The following is an 18,010-nucleotide window of genomic DNA, read 5'->3' as shown; positions in this document are numbered from 1 at the left end:
GGAGCTTGAGTCAATCAAATCAATGTAGAACACAAAAATAGGAAAAATTAAATAAATGAAATAATTATTATTATTATTATTATTCCAAATGACCCTGCGCAGATATTTAGACATTGAAATATCAAACTTTACAATTTTTTTAAGTGGTTAACTTGCTAAAAATAAAATAAAACAGTGCAGAGTACAGACTTCTGTGGAGAACATCTGTAATCTGTAGTAAACACAAACAGCTGTACATATATTTAGTCTCTATGTAAAGTAATGTTGATAAAGCTCTTAAAAATAGCGAAACAGACAGAGAGCATATATACATATATATATAGATATATATATATATTGTAATCAAAAGATTATAATATCAAATCTATTTTGGATAGGGATGCTCTGCTGGTATGACACAAACAACCCAGAGGATCACAGAATTTCTCAAATGGTCATGTGAAACAAACAAGTAATAGTAACTATATATATTGTGTCACACAGAAAAAGAATAAGTTTTATACATGGCATTATGTTCAGTTGTATTATAACCCTTTAGCATTTAAACCAGCCATGTCTGGCCCAAATATTCTACTTGTCTTATACGTAGACTGGCCAGATCTGGCCTTTGGCACCTACCCAACAATGTCATTCTAAAAAAAATAAACAATCACATCACTGAAATCTTGAAGCTATGAGAAAATGCATGATTAATTCAAAACAATGTGAATAAATATACATTACATTTAGCTAATGCTAAAGGGTTAGAGTACCTCACAACATGTTGAATGATTAGAAATTGGGAGAAAGGTTTCTGGTTCTAACTCAAATCTGATCTGACTGAAGAGAAGTGCATTTTTTGTGAAGACTTTAAAGAATTCATAAGACTGTCATTTTTCAGTTGGTAGTGTTAAGCTCAGTAACAATAATTATCCAACTTTTCATGCAGCAAATGAGTTGACTAATTCTGTTTATGAAAGCATGTTTAATTTCATGTTGCTTAGGTAATTTGGGGATTTGACTACATTGGAATTGACGAGGATCCAAATTAGATTTGAAGTCACAATCTACTGCTCTCTCATTACACAGGCTTTTATCTAAAAAAAAAAATCCATTGCAACAAGACTAGGCTGTTTTATATACAAACATTATATTGAGTCATCCTATAAATAATGCGGTTTTTCAGTTGCATGAACTAAAAGTTGGAGGGGAATGGGATAAACTAAGGGCATCAACTTGCTATAAAAGCAGGTAGTAATTTTACCTTGTCCTTATTCTTAGTGCAATTTTTGAGGAGTACAATTCGATTTTAACAATTATTTTTTCGAAGCTATAATGGAAGTGTCAAAGGAGCATATTCAGCATAGTTGACTTTATGAGTTCAATAAATGCAACGAAAAGTGCGAGGAATATCAATGCAGTATATGGGGATTGGACAATAAGCATAAGCCAGTGTCAATGGTGGTTCCAGAAATTCAGAGCCAGAAACTACAGCCAAGAAGACAAGCCTCATCATGAAAGATCTGTAGAGCTCAACAAGGATGTCCTGCAAAGCCTATTGGAACAAAATTCCATTGTAACTGTTGAGGAACTAGCAGAGAAGCTTGGATTTGGTCATTCAACCAATCATTCAAGTCAGCACTAGAAGAAAAACGACCATCTTTGGTTTCAAGACGAAAGGTGTTCTTCCATCAGCCACATACAGCGAGGATGACATTCTAAAGGCTGGAGCAGTTTGAATAGGAAATGATGCCCCATCCATCATATTCACTGGACATTGCCCCATTTGATTATCATTTATTCTGCAGTCTTCAAAATCATTTGGACAGAAAAAATATGAATTCTGTAGACCAGGTCAGATCAGTATTGGAGGAGTATCATTTGTCATGGACAAGTGTATTTTGGAAGAGGGGCTTTGCAAGTCTACCAGATAGATGGAAGAGCATTGTAGAAAATGAGGGAGAGTATATTTTAGATTAAAAAAGAACTATCTTAATTTTGAAAAATAAGTAAAAGAAAACCGCATTATTTATGGGATGATCCAAAATATATATATATAAACTCCTTGACCATTGTTCATTACATAATACCATAGAATGATCAAGAACATTCTAGTATTGGAATGATATTATATCTTCAATTGCTCACTTGCCAAGAGAAAATCTATAATGACTATTTTAATAAGGCTGCCAATCTTATTCCAAAATACATAATCATGTTGAACAAAAAAAATAAAAACAAATAAATGAAGAAATAACTGTCAAAATTCAGATCGTATTCATTTTTTGCATGCTGTCTTATTGTATAGTAATACATACACCACAACTCTCATATTGTTTTGAAATTTACAGTATTAGCAGTGGTTAATATTATTAATGATTGTGAAACTGAATAAATTCATTCGGAAAAGTGTGTCTCCTCTAAGGTTCAACCCTTTAGCATTCACAATATTAATGGCAGTTGATCTGTATATTTATGTAGTTATATAAAGTAGAAGAATAAGATTAAACTTTATAGTATTTATAATACTATAGACATTAGATATATATAATGTATTCACATATATTTAATGTATATAAATATTCATAATATCCTTGGCATTAGATGTACATGATGTATTCATACACTCAAGAATAGTATGTCTTATCTAAGGTATAACAGGTATTTCATAAAGATCATGGTTATTAGATATTTTGATGTATTCATAAAAATGTTGAGATGATAATGCTAAAGTATTAATGCTGGTGCAATCTCGTCATAGCAGAGTTAACTGTTAGAAAAGGTTGTGTGTCAATGTGGTTGTTTACGACCAGTTTAAACAACAAACATTGTTTCTATTGTTGCTGAACTGACACCAAATTTGAATGTTAAAGGGTTAAGAAATAATGCCATTACATTGACATCTGGCTGTACAAACTGAAGCCAATAGTTTTGTCTGCAACCTAATACTCTAATATATAATGACAAGACAAAATACAGGTATCACAACCGTCAGTAGAAGATTAAAATGTTAAACAAGAATTTGAAGTACCAAAAATTATTTGAACAATTTCGATTAAGTCAAAAAATATAATAAATCGATAAATAAATTTTTAAAAAACACAACAAATTAGTCATTTTAGAAAACTATTTTAGAATTTGTAGGATTAAAAGGGAAAAAAAAAATTGAAAATAGAAAATTTTCTCTTCTGAATCAAACAGTCAAACATGTTTAATACATTCGTTTCAAACACCAAGTTCTATATATTAAATTGTTGCACCCATAATGAATTTAAGATGAAAATAATAATTAAATAAATTTTTAAAAAAAAACAGGCACAAAAAAAATTTTAGATTAAAAATTTTTTGGAGAATGGAATTGTGGTTAAGAAGAGGACAGAAAGAAATTGAACAAATATGTTTGGGAGCTAAACTGAGTCAGATTCAAAATGGAATGAACATAAGGAGAGATGAAAAATCAGTAAATGTTTGTCAATAACAATAATGATAATGAAGAATTAGTGGAAATAATTATCTTTATGATATCACAATGAATTATCATTTATACAATTACAGACAGTTCTTCCTTCCCATCACAGTGACTGTGACATATTCCACATCTCTATCTCTCTCTAAACCCCTACTTGTTAGCTGTTTATACTTTGAGAAAGAATAAGAGGAAGGAGAAAGAGAGATGTGCTGGTTCAATGAGTCATGCTCACATCCATATTGCTTTTGGTGGCCTGGGGACTCACACGAGGAGTGACCAGGTGAATTGAATGAATTATAAATATTGGTGAATTGTAGTAATAGTAATGTGAGTGTGTGTTGTTGACTGTCTATTTATGTGTTTTTCTGTTTCTGCTGTTATTTGATTCTTGTTGGGATTTTTTTTGTCTTCTTGAGCACTCATAGGTCATCTTTAACAAGAATGTCCAACATATAAGAAGTCATATATATATATATATATATATATATATTATATATATATATATATATATAAGAAAATAGATATATTAACAATGAGAAACTCGTGGTTTTTGCTGATATGTTTCTAATTAAATAGATAACAAAGAAGGAAGAAGCATGGTTTGCACTGGTATGTCTTTAATTAAAGAGATAACAAAGAAGGAAGAAGCAGAGATGAGGGTGGCTACCCTCATCTCTGCTTCTTCCTTCTTTGTTATCTCTTTAATTAAAGACATACCAGCGAAAACCATGAGTTTCCCATTGTTATTATATCCATTTTTTCCTCCTATATAACCTAAATTCTGGTTTATCATCTGAACCACCTACTGTACAACCTTACATAAGACTGTACTCACCCAGCAAGGGTTACAGAATTAGATGAAATTGCTCAACAAAGGGACAAGTGATGCAGATATTGAAAAGTATGATGCCAATATTGAAAAGTATAAGCTAAACTGCTACTACCGAGCTTTCATTTATTACTACCAAGGTAGTAGTGAGTCTTTGTTGGTCAAGTAGATTAACCACTGGATAATAAGGATTTCAAATTTTGGCACAAGGCTAACACTTTCGGGGGAGGAGGTAAGTCGATTACATTGCCCCCAGTGTTTAACTGGTACTTATTTTATCGACGCTGGAAGGATGAAAAGCAAAGTTAATTTCAGCAGGAATTTGAACTCAGAACATGGAGACAAATGAAATGCTGCAAAGCATTTTGTCCAGCGAGCTAATGATTCTGCCAGCTTTCCACCTTAAACCACTGGATAATAATAGAATGTCCCGTGGGATGGACTGAGATTTTGTGAGAGAAAGAGGAGTGAGTGAGAGATAGAGATAAATGTCAGAGGAGAGAGAGAAAGAAGAGAGCTGAGTATTGCTGGTGTTCTGCTGAAAATACTTACCTAGGTAGTTGTAGAAGAAGTAGAGGCCAAGCAGAAAGCTACTCATGACGATAATGAGAAATATAACGACTGGTACAGAGATGGAAAGTAGTTTTTGGGAAGCCTTCAATTTCCTTTCTTTATCAGCATCGTCAGAATTTTCTGACTCCAAAGGTTTGTGCCCTTCAGCAGTGACTTCATTCCTACAACAAAGCAGAAGCAAGGTGAGGAAAAATGAGGGAGAGAGAGAGAAACTCGGAGTACAGAAAATAATTTACTACACAAATTAAAGAATATCTTATATAAAAGATAATGTGGCGAATGTAAAAATGTGAGTATTGTTGTTTTATATAGATGATATGAAGTAGTAAGCCCAAGATGCACAAAATATAAAGAAAGGTAGGTATGGGCCAGTAGACTTGTGCAACACATAACAGCAATGGATGGTAAAAATGCCACCAAGTTAAAAAGGTAAATTCGGTGTCAGTCAAGATTGTTATTCAATGTGTTTAACCCTTTCATTACAAACCCGGCTGAAATCGGCTCTGGCTCTGAGTACAAATGTCTTGTTTCCATAAGTTTTGAACTAAAATCTTCCACCAAACCTTAGTCACAATTTATGTTCCTAACACTAGCTTAATGACAACTAGGTTATTCTTTGTAATATTTATTGAAAGAAACACAGAGCATCTCAAAAGAAATACGGTAACGAAAGGATTAAAAATAATTGCTTCTAATTTTGGCACAAGGTTAGCAATATGTGGGGAGGGATTTAATTGGAATTTTACTGATCCCAAAAGGATGAAAAGTAAAGTTGACCCGAGCAGAATTTGAACTCAGAATGTAAAGAGTCAAAAGAATAGCTAATGGCATTTTGTCCAATATCTTAACAGTTCCGCCAACCTACTGCTTCAAGTTGGTTTAAAAATAATAACAATAATTCTTTCTACTAAAGGCACAAGGTCTGAAAATTTCTGGGCAAGGGACTAGTTGATTATATCAACCCCAGTGTTTCATTGGTACTTAATTTATCGCCCTGAAAGGATGAAAGGCAAAGCTGACCTTGGCAAAATTTGGACTCAGAACGAAGCGACAGGTGAAATAGCACATTGGCTGGAATGCTTAGTGTACTTCACTGTACTTCTTGTTAAAATACTTTACTTCAATTCACTTAGAATTTTCCAGAATAAGTACCAGATTATATGAGATTGTTATCTATAATCTAAATAGTGTCCTTTTGAGAAGTCACTATTTTTTGTTGAGGAATGTCTTGTTTGAAATTATTTTTCTGTTGAGTTACACCAAATTTACTGAGGAAATGGGAATTGCAGAAAATATCAATTGCACTTTTTTTTTTTAGTACATATTTAACATCATTACTGAAATGACCATGAAATTTAATTATGTAGTTAAAGAGTTAAAAGGAAAGAAAGAAATGTACTGCGGCAGCTGAAGATGCTACTGGAAGGAAAGAAAAAGAGAACAAGTGTTTTTTTTTAACATCTCAGTAAGAAATTTGCTAATAAAGAAACAAAACAAAGCAAAACAAAAGAATTGTCAATGGTAAAAATTATTATTGTTACTCATTTCTACAGAAGAGGTTGATAACTTAAGTACCAGTCAAATACATAATCAAAGTCAGTTGATTGTGACCCTAGCTTCAAAGATTTCTAACTCTTTGTAAAATTTGCCAGTTTAAGTAATAATTACTGTATTATTATTATTATTATTATTCTGGCAGAATTGTTAGCACACCGGATGAAATACTTAGCGGCATTTTGCCTGAGGCTACATTCTGAGTTCAAATTCCACCAAGGTTGACTCTACCTTTCATCCTTTTGGGGTCAATAAAATAAGTACCAGTTGAACACTGAGGGTTGATGTAATTGACTCATCCCCACCCCCCAAAAATTGCTGTCTTGTGACAAAATTTGAAACCATTATTATTAAGACGGTGAGCTGGCAGAAATGGTACAGAAGGAGACAAAACCTCTTGATTCAGTTTTGTATGTTCTTTCTATATTGTACACTGAAATCCAAGTAGGGTCAGCTTAATTCATTTTCATTTCTCTGAGGTCAATTAAAATCCATACCAGCTATGTAGTAGGCAGCAATTCACTTGACTATCCTTAACTTTGTACCAGTGCAATTCCTCCTCTTCATCACGGTTATTACTGAAGAAGAGTGGTGATTAGTAAAATTGGTAAAGTACTGGGCAAAATCTCAGGATATTTTAGCTGCATCCCTTTAGGTTCAAATGCTGCTGGAATTAACAAACCACCAGTCTTGCACTAGAGGAGTTGGTTCAATCATCTATCCACCAAATATTGGTGACCCTGTGTCACTGTTAGGGGTAGTAAGATGGCAAAAATAATAGAATACTAGATTCCATGTCTTAATATCTATTTGGCCTTAACTTATTCCTATAAATCTCGAATTAAACATTTGCTGTTGTTGGAGTTTGTATTTCCGCATTCCAAGAGGGTTGCTCAATATAGTCTTGGATCAAAGCTATGTGGATTTAACCCTTTCGTGACCATATTTTTATTGGAATATACCAACTTTGTTTCAATTGATTTTTAAAAGTAATGAAAAATTTACTCAAATGACTGTCATCATTAAACTGTGCTTGGAACATAAATTTAGGTGGAAGATTTTAAATTAGATTACTTTAAAACCAGAACTATGGGTGGCTTCAGGTGGGTTGGCATCAAAAGAGATAATTGATCCAGTATTTGATTGGTACATATTTATTTTACCAACTGTAAGAGAGATAACATGCAAAGCAGGCAAGGTTTTAACAGAAATTAAAAGAACAGGACTTAATATTCTTTTCTACTTTAGGCACAAGGCCTGAAATTTTGGAGGGAGGGGGGCAATCAATTAGATCAACCTCAGTACGCAACTGGTACTTAATTTATCAACCTTGAAAGGATGAAAGGCAAAATCGACCTCAGTGGAATTTGAACTCAGAACGTAAAGACAGATGAAATACCGCTAAGCATTTCACCTGCCATGCTAACATTTCTGCTAGCTCACCGCCTTAGGAACAAGACTTAATATTGCAAGACGTTTAGTCCAGCTGTGCTAGACGGATTTTTCTCTTTAGGTAGAAGAGTTGTAATAGAATATTACTGGTATTTATATTACTTATACCAGTGATATTTGAACTGAGAACAGGTGGACAAGAGAAGAAATACCCTAAGCATTTTACAATCAGTGCCAAAACAGCTGCTACGAAATAAAACAGAAAATGTCAACATTTAACTGTTAGTATAAGAACAGTGGGTGAGTGAGGTGGAAGAGCATGCATATTTAATGAAGCTGTGCAATCACAGCATGACAATGCAGCATGTTAAATCATGAAACAAAGAATAAAGACTGCAACTGAAAAAAAATCGATAAATAAATAACAGAAAATCTGTAACTTAAGAAAGAAAAACACTAAGAATAGCAAAAACAAAGGAAAAATAGGTTGTGAGTGAGTGAAAGTTGAGGGGTTCTAAATATTTCTAGAAGGTAAAAATGCTATAAAAATTTAGTAGCCCTTTTTGATTTTGAATTTTTTTTTTTTTTTTTTGCTGGTGTTAAGGGAATCGTACCGTGTGGGAGGCGATTCAGAAACGTCTTCATTAATTTTTTTCAAATTGGTTCTGAAAATAAAGAAGAGCAGGAAGTTGTTAGTACTCCACAGAGTAAGCAGGTCTTTAACTGAAGACACAACAGAAAATACAGGTGTTTAATTTGATTAGAGCTTCGAGGAAAAGAGGTGGGGCGGATAACTATACAGAACGTTCTAGAAGGTTTAGTATTCATTGTATTAACCCTTTAGCATTCAGATTAATTTATCAAATGTAATGCTTATGTATCCACATTTAAAAAAAATAATCATGTATTATCTTAAAGTCTTGAGAATTTGATGATGTGATTGTTTATTTTTAGAATATCATTGTAGGGTAGGTGTGAGAGGCTGAATCTGGTTAGTTTTAACATAAAACTGGTACAATATATGAACCAGATATGGCCAGTTTAAATGCTAAAGGGTTAATGATGAAAGGTAGACAAATACTTATAGATGCCATGCACCAGTAAGTTAAATAAGATGAATTTAATGACTGACCATTCATGATTTTTTAAAAAATATTTTTTAATGGCTTAAAGCAGCAAAGGGATAGCAATGCCCATAACTTTTTTTCAGAGCCATGGAGATAGGTGGGAGGAAGGGAGAGTTATCTTTAGACTGGAAACCTGGCCCAAATATTTGCAATAAAGTGGACTCTGCTTTGTGGCATCCAAGGACCAGACGAGGGGATTAAATCAAATGATTAAATCTTTGATCCAAGAACAGTAACAGGCCCTCTGACAGGCCTACATTACTGTTTCTGCCTACCATATTTTACTCATGTGGCTTTGGTTGACCTGAGACAACTACTGAATGGTCAGCTTTATTGACTCCAGGGGACTGGAGCAATGGTGTTCATGCCTTTCCAAAGAGTGTTAGTAAAATAGGGATAAGCAAACTTGGGATTGCAGATTCAGTTCACATTGTGGAACTTATGTGTGGTGTTAGATAGGTTTCTTATTCATACAAAGTAGAGAGGTACATCTTGTCTAAGCATTGAACAGTTTAATATTAATAGAAAAATTGTTAGATATATTAATGTATTTATATAAAGTAGAATACTGTTTTGTCTAAACTTTAAATTTTTTAGTATTCACAATAGAAAAAGCATTAGATATGCTGATGTTGAGGTTTAATGGGTATTGTCTGGGAAACAAAAATCCTGAAATGGTCTTTTGTGGGACATGTGTTTAGAAGAAAGGACAACAGATGGAATAGCAAATTGACAGAGTGGACAACCACCTGCAGAAAAAAGGAGGGAAAGACCATGCAGAAGTTAGAATGAAGACTTTGTTAAATTCTTAGGAACCCAAGCATGGATGAGGAAAACATTAGATTCTGGTTGGTGGAGAGACCATGCTGTGGCCTTCACCTAGCAGTGGACTGAAAGGAAGGAAGGAAGGAAGGATGTATGTATGTACATATGTATGCCATGAAGCACATCAGGTGTTTAATAATTCATACAATGTAGAGGAGTGGGTTTTGTGTAAAGTTAAATACTTTAGCATTATATAGTGGAGTAGTGTATCTTGTTTAATGTTTAACCCCTTTAATATATGATGTTAGATAGGTTACTATATTCATAAAAATAAGGGTGGTGTGTCTTGTATAAGGTTTAACATTTTAGTAATCATAATACTAATAGTGTTACATATGTTGATGTATCCATATAGAGTACAGTAACAAGTCTTATCTAAGGATTAATTCTTCATTATTTGTCTTAGAGTAACATGTCTTGTTATGTTTGACTATTTAGCAGTTATAATATATTAGATATGCTAATGCATGCATGCACGCACACACACACACAGGGAGCAGGAGAGATAAATAGGCAAATTATTCATGGGATTATCTTTTCCAAGAAACATGATGGGCCACTTGGAATAAAAGAACTTCAAGTGCTGGGACTCAGTGTCAATGTGTTTTATCAAAATCAATGAATTCTAAATGTATTTTGATGAGCTCATTGTTTCAAATAAATCAAACACACACACACAGAGGCAGAAGTGAGATAGTTGAGTGGATAACGCATTGGGCTGCCTGATCACTGGTTAATCATTTAAATCTACTGCTGACATTTCACTGTACTTCTTGTTAAAATACTTTACTTCAATTCACTTAGAATTTTCCAGAATAAGTACCAGATTATATGAGATTGTTATCTATAATCTAGTGAATTTTCCAGAATAAGTACCAGATTATATGAGATTGTTATCTATAATCTAAATAGTGTCCTTTTGAGAAGTCACTATGTCAAGAAACAAGAGTTAAGCAGCAGCCCATAACAAACACTTGAGGGCTCAGAAAGCATTTAGAGCAGTGAATCTCAACCGGGGTCCATATTAGATTTTAGAAAATTACTATTTGTAAATCTCTCAATGAGGGATATTCAGCAACAATACTCTAGAGCAAAGATTATTCACCAACATAACATGGTAGCCCTGGTTTAGGATGGATATCTTTTGTTGAGAGATTTACAAATAGTAATTTTCTATTTTATAGATCAGTGACTAGTTGTCATTTTGTAAATTATATATTTTGAACAGGAATTTGGCAGTGCCACCTCTAGCCGAACAATTATTCTGTGCTGATGAAGGGAAATAACCTGGAAATCACGATACACAGATATTGTTTGGAGTTGAGTAGAGGCGCTAAATACCCTTGTTTGAAAATATAGGGACACAGGTCATGTTGTACAGCCAGCTGGAGACTGATATAAATAGAACATTAGAAATATCATTCAGCAGATTTGAACCCTTGACAAATGAGCTGGTAGTCCAGTTACCTTAACCACTCAACCATTTTTACATCTGTTCCTGACACTGATATGGTTGAGTACTCACAATCACTTGTATGTATGTGTAAGTCAATGGGGGCCAAATACTATCAATTACTCCATCGATATCCTTGGGAAAGGTATGAGTGTCATAAGGAAGTTACCTCTCTCGAATTATCTTAAAGAGTAAGTCATTAACTCCCTTAGTTTCACAATTTTGCTTGCTTCTACTAACTTATAAACAAACAAACAATGCCTCTGCAGGACATCCCAGAATGGTGAGACTGAAGCAAATGATCTTCAGTTAGAAGGCCCTTAAGTTCATGTCTGCAGGAAAAGTAATAAATAGGGAGCTCCAGAAGCTCACAGTACTGAGGAGGAGGAATTGAACTAATGCATGACTTTGGAAGACAGAGGGTCAATGAGAGGAGGAGAACTGGATAGACTTAAGTAGAGAGTGTGAGTAACAAGCGAGATCAGATGACCATTTGCCATTGTTGTAGCATGGCAGAAGATGCAGAGAGCAAATAAACACATCTACATGCTAGAAATGGACGTCTGTCTGAAACTGAATCTTCACTGATCAGTCAAATGGCTTTCTATTAGATGTGATTTAGGATGTTTGTCTATAGAAACAGCAGCACTCTTCCAGTTTGAAGAGTACTTTAATGTGATGCTGAATATTAGTGTGTGTGGCAGCAGCAATGTCCTCTATAGGTGTGAAGAGTACTTTTAATGTCGCTGTCATTATCATCATTATTATTATTATTTACATCTTGTGGCACATAAAAAGCTCCATTTGAGCGTGGTTGATGCCAGTGCCACCTGACTGGCTCCCATGCTGGTGGCATGTGAAAAGCACCCATTACATTCTCGGAGTGGTTGGCATTAGGAAGGGCATCCAGCTATTGAAACCTTGCCAGATCAGACTGGAGCCTGGTGCAGCCTCCTGGCTTGCCAGTCCTCAGTCAAACCATCCAACCCATGGCAACATGGAAAGTGGACATTAAACAGTGATGATGATCATGTGCTTCCTTTGGCTATCACAGTCTGAGTTGCTTTTCATTGGTAGCCACTGCATTCCATTTGGTTTCTATAGCTGGATGCTGTTCTTATTGCCAACCACTATAAAATGTAGTGAAGAGGTTGAAGAATCCTTGGCAAGACAAGATTAGTGGGACCTCACAACCTGATACTTACTCTGCTCATTAGCCAAGTATGTTGACCAAAGTGGGAAAGGGGAGGGAATGATGATAACAGAAAGACTAGGTTCAAGCAGGAGGAGGGATAGGGGTGGAAGTATAGGTATAGATACTCAATAACTGAGGGCATGTATGTGCACTCAGGTAACTGAGGAGAGGGAAGGTGGAATGGGAGTAGAGGGGGAGGTAGAGTGATGACATCTTACAGACCATAATGGGTGGGAGGGTGAGAGGGGCAAGAGTCTGATGGGAAGAAGGCAGGGATATAAGAGTGGGGGAAGGGGTGATACCAGGAGGGGAGTGGTTGACAATAGCAGAGATGGCCAAGGCTAAAATGTTAATTATGGAATAATAGTACGGTCCCAGATGTATGAGGAGTGACTAGAATATGTATGTGTAGTGGCAGCAGCAGTCTTGAACCAAGAACTACAGGATTGCAAAGGGGACTTCTTGACCATTCAGCCATTCCACAATGTGCAAATACAGACACAAATGATGAGAGAGCTTCAACATGGTCGCTCAACCTGCTAGAAATGGCAGCCAAATTCCTTTGAAATTACACCATATTATTTTTAAAAAATGGAAGGACACATTGCATAATGTAGTTTTAGGTGTATTAAAATTTAAAAAAAAACAAAGATGAAATGGTCATGGCAAGAATGCCTTGGATTTTGTCAGCTCAATCAGAGTTAGCTTGGGTCTAAACAACAACACAAACATATGCACACAGAATGGAGTAAAAACACCAAAAGACACACACAAAAGAAAACAACAAATGTCTCCAAGATAAAAGAAAAAGAAGAAAAGTGTTGAGACTAACTCTTCGTAGAAGAGGACACCAGACCAGTAACTTCCAATGACAATGCTGATGAGAGCAAGGAGAAAGATAACAGCTTCCGTGAGTCCAAACAGAGTTGGTTGCGGAGAGTACAGCTGGCATTTAATATTGTCACCAAGATGCTGAAAGACAACAACAAAATAAGTTATTTATTAGATCAATAATTGCCTTTATAATAATGATAATAACAATAATCCTTTCTACTAAAGGGACAAGGCCTGAAATTTGGGGGGAGAACCCCAGTGTTTTACTGGTACTTAATTTATTGACCCCGAATGGATGAAAGCAAAGTCAGCCTTGGCAGAATTTGAACTCAGGACAAAGTTAGATGAAATGCTGCTTAGCATTTTACTCAGTGTGCTAATGATTCTGCCAGCTCATCACCAATAATAATAATAATAATATTTCAAATTTTGGCACAAGGCCAGGAGTTTTGAGGGACAGGAGCAAGTTGGTTACATTGACCCTGGCACCTGACTAGTACTTATTTTATTGCTTTTTAAAGGATGGATCACATCCTGAGCTCAAATGCAGCTGAGGTTGACTGCCTTTCATCCTTTAGGATGATTACCAGACAAGCACTGGGGTGGGGGGAATGTCATTGTAATTGGCTAAAGCCTTAATCCTAAAATTACTGGCATTGTACCAAAACTTGATTAAAAAAAAACAAGTTTCAAATTTTGGTACAAGGTGGAATAATATGAGGGAGATGGGCTTTAGTCATCATCATCATCGTTTAATGTCTGTTTTCCATGCTGGCATGGGTTGGACGGTTTGACTGAGGTCTGGAAAGCCAGCAGTTGCACCAGGCTCCAATCTGACCTGGCAATGTTTTTACAGCTGGATGCCCTTCCTAATGCTAACCACTCAGAGTGTAGTGCCACCAGCACAGGAGCACTGGCATTGACCACGTTTGGATGGTGCTTTGTATGTGTCACTGGCACAGGAGACAGTCAGTCAGACCTGGCATCGACAATGTTCAGATGGTGCTTTTTATGTGCCACTGGCATCGACCACATTTGGATGGTGCTTTTTATGTGCCACCAGCATGGGAACCAATCAAACCCAGTACTTGACTGGTACTTTACTTTATTGACCCAAAAAAGGATAAAAGGATAATGTTGACCTTGGTGAGATTTGAACTTAGAAATAAAGTGTCAGAACAAACATCACTAATCATTTTGTTTGACATGTTAACGATTCCGTCAGCTTGCCACCTTGAGTGTTTCTGACTTGAGCACAAGGCTAGCAATTTTAAGGAGTTGGCTTGGTCAATACTATCAACCCCCACTCCCCATTACATGACTAGTACTTTAACAAACCTGAAAGAATAAAAGGCAAAGCTGAATTCTGCAAGATTTGAAACCATATTGAAAAAAAGAAACAGAAGATACTGCATGCTCTAATGGTTCTGCCAGTTCACTGCTCTCCACTAATAATAACATAGCAACAAAGTTTTGAAGGGAATGGGTAGTGGTTTAGTCTCAAGACTGAACAGATCTATGAGCTAAGACATTCCACCCATAACCATCCTGTCCATCTCTGTAGCATTGTCACTTTTTTAATGCTGGCATAGATTAGACAAGATTTCTTGAGGCTTGTAATGAGCCTTATAAGGCTAGAAGGCAACTACATTAATGCAAATGAATGAGCAGGGACTAGATTTGAGAGGACCCTTTGATCTTGTCAAAAGCATTACTATGTTTGTAGTGATACTACCTTGATAAAATATACATAGTGCCCTTGTAAAGTATTGGTAGTAGGAAGGCTGTCCAGCTGTAGAAACCAAGCCAGACTGAAACAAGACATGGTCTACAAATACAGTAGCTCCTAATAAGAACTCACTCAGATCATGGTGACCAGTCCAACCTAATCTACAAGGAAAGCAAACATAAAAATGATAATTCTGGTGATGCTCTCCTTTGACCGGCTGGCTGCTACATATAAACAAGTTCTCTCATTTGGCTTGTGTGGTATATGGTTTTAATTCTGTGCAGTGAAATGATTACTAGCAATGGTGATAAGGCTAGTGTTAAATAAGAAAATAACTTGATAAGCACCTCAGGTCTTAGAGGTGAAAAGAAAAGGAAACTTGCACTTACTTTAATAGTGGCAAATTCAATATCCCTCATTAGAGCCACAGAGATGTTGATGTTCATGTAGTCAGTTTTATTACCCCCAGGGATAATCTGTGAAATAAGGACACAAAAACAAAGATTACATACAAGTCAGGAATATCATTTTACATATACAATATTACATCATAATAAAAATGTTATTTTTCCTTCTAGGTTTCTCTAAAATGTTCTGAATTAACCCCCATAATATATTTCTGCATTTAACCCCTTTGCATTTAAACCTGCCATATCTAGCCTAAATATTCTTCTTGTTTTATGTGCAAACAGGCCATATCCAGCCTCTCATACCTACCCTACAACACTGTTCTAAAAATAAACAACCACACCATCAAAATCTCAAAAGCTATGAGATAATACATGATTAATTCAAAACAATGTGACTAAACAAGTATTACTGTTGACTAAATACTCACATACAAACTAGTTAGTTCAATACAGTTCTATATTTAAGAGATGAGGAATTATGTACATTATTTATATTTGATGGATATTTGTCCTCATCTTGTTTGTTGTTAACACAACGTTTTGGCTGATATACCCTCCAGGTATCTTGGGGAAATTTCAAATCTGGTTTCTCATTCCTAAGGTATTTTTTGATGTTATTATTATTATTATTATTATTATTCAGGTCACTGCCTGGAATCGAACTCAGAATCTTGGGGTTAGTAGCCCGTGCTCTTAACCACTATCCCCACATATGGTGAAGTGGTTAAGAGCACGGGCTACTAGCCCCAAGATTCCGATCCAGGCAGTGATCTGAATAATAATAACAACAACAACATCGAAAAATACCTTAGGAATGAGAACCCAGGTTTGAAATTTTCCCAAGAACCTGATGAAGGCTGGTGGGTATATCAGTTGAAATGTGTTAACAACAAACAAGATGAGGACAAATATCCATCAAATGTAAATAATGTAGTTAGTTCAATGTTTGTTACTCTTCTTGACAGTTCACAACTCCTATTTGTCATTGACAAAATTTTTATATCAAAAGCATTCTTATCTACCAACTCATTATCATATAAGCTGTCAGCTAACACTTATGAACCACTTAGTTTCCTTTTCCATTTTATAGATAAACAGCTGGAGTATACACAACTTCATCTGATTTTTTTTCTCATTTGAATCATTACTCCATTAGCTGTATTGATTTTATTTAACGTATCTCTTTGGCAATTCATTATTTGTACAAAGCCTGGTGGACAAAGTCAGGTACTATTTTAATACAAATGGCTCAATTTAAATGTTTTTCATTTCCAGACCCTTCAAGTAAAAACACTAATGTGTAGTAATACTTACTTATCTGCTAAGTCCAATGAAAGAAACAATGAAATCAAAAATAAGTTTGAGAGGAAATTCAACAAAGCACAGCCAACAGATAAAACAATATGTAAACTAGTGGACAAATTCAAATGAACTGGCTCTGTAGATGATGAAAGAAGAAGAGGATGTCCAAATAAGTCAGAGAGTAATGTGAATGTTGTGAGACAAATTATTAATGAAAATCTATGTATGACTGTCCACAGTGATTGTTTTAGGCATAGGCATGACTGTGGTTAAGAAATTTGCTTTCCAACCACATAGCTTCAGGTTCAGGCCCACTGCATGGCACCAAAGGTAAGTGTCTTCAACTATAGCTCTGAGATAACTAAAGTCTTGTGAATGGATTTGGTAGACAAACCAAAAGAAGTCTATAGTATAAGTCTTTTATCTTTTTGTTTCAGTCATTAGACTGCAGCCATGCTGGGGCACTGCCTTGAAGAATTTTTAGTTGAGCGAATTGACCTCAGAACTTTTTTTAAAGCCTAGCACTTAGTCTATTGGTCTCTGTTGACGAACCGCTAAGGTATGGGGATGTAAACACCAAAACCAGTTGTCAAATGGTAGCATGGCACAAACATAGACACACATAGATATATATATATATATATAACAGGTTTCTTTCAGTTTCGATCTACCAAATCCACTCACAAGATTTTGGTCAGTGGAACTGAATTCAGATCCATGAGGTTAGGAAAAAAGCTTCTTGCTACATAGCTACATGCACACATACATACGTACAAATATGAGACAGTAATGAATACATTTGATGGGCTATTTATTTATTCATTTGAAGCTGATTATTCACTCCCTTAACTACTCCATAAAATTGTTGTCCTTACCAGTGGCACATAAAAAGCACCATCCGAATGTGGCCAATGCCAGCACCCCTGATTGATCCCATGCTGTGGTATATAAAAAGCACTATCCGAATGTGAACAATGCCAGGGCTGCCTGACTGGCTCCTGTACCGATGGCACATAAAAAGCAGCAACTACACTTACGGAGTGGTTGGTATTAGGAAGGGCATCTAGCTGTAGAAATATTGCCAGATCAGATTGGAGCCTGGTGCAGCTGCTGGCTTTCCAGACTTCAGTCAAACCGTTCAGCTCATACCAGCATGGGAAACAGATGTTAAACAATGATGATGATGAAGACTCTTTTAAAACAATAGGGTGTGATTCGGGGAACATTTGGCTGATATTTCTAGAGGTCAAGTGAGCACACAGAGGCTTTCATTAAGCACATGTAATTTTCCAATAATGTGTGGAGAGGATGTCACCTCCCAGATTCTGGTATTATGCTA

General features: G+C 35.6%; 1 protein-coding gene across 6 annotated transcripts in view; it reads right to left on the bottom strand.

Annotated features, from left to right (window-relative positions):
* The window catches only part of LOC115218759 (signal peptide peptidase-like 2A), an 80,295-nt gene that overhangs the window by 36,526 nt on the left and 25,759 nt on the right, over positions 1-18,010 (bottom strand). For 5 of the 6 annotated variants that reach the window (XM_036508859.1, XM_029788677.2, XM_036508862.1 and 2 more), the window contains 4 exons: positions 15,349-15,435; positions 13,229-13,368; positions 8,411-8,461; positions 4,830-5,011 (listed from right to left, as the gene is read on the bottom strand). In XM_036508859.1, coding sequence (XP_036364752.1) covers positions 4,830-5,011; positions 8,411-8,461; positions 13,229-13,368; positions 15,349-15,435 — 460 coding nt within the window. The remainder of the gene's footprint in view (positions 1-4,829; positions 5,012-8,410; positions 8,462-13,228; positions 13,369-15,348; positions 15,436-18,010) is intronic. The other variant, XM_036508861.1, reaches the window with a different exon arrangement.

The sequence above is a fragment of the Octopus sinensis genome, linkage group LG14 (genome assembly GCF_006345805.1).
Source record: "Octopus sinensis linkage group LG14, ASM634580v1, whole genome shotgun sequence".
NCBI classification, from domain to species: domain Eukaryota; kingdom Metazoa; phylum Mollusca; class Cephalopoda; order Octopoda; family Octopodidae; genus Octopus; species Octopus sinensis.
This window is presented reverse-complemented; position numbering and strand designations above follow the sequence as displayed.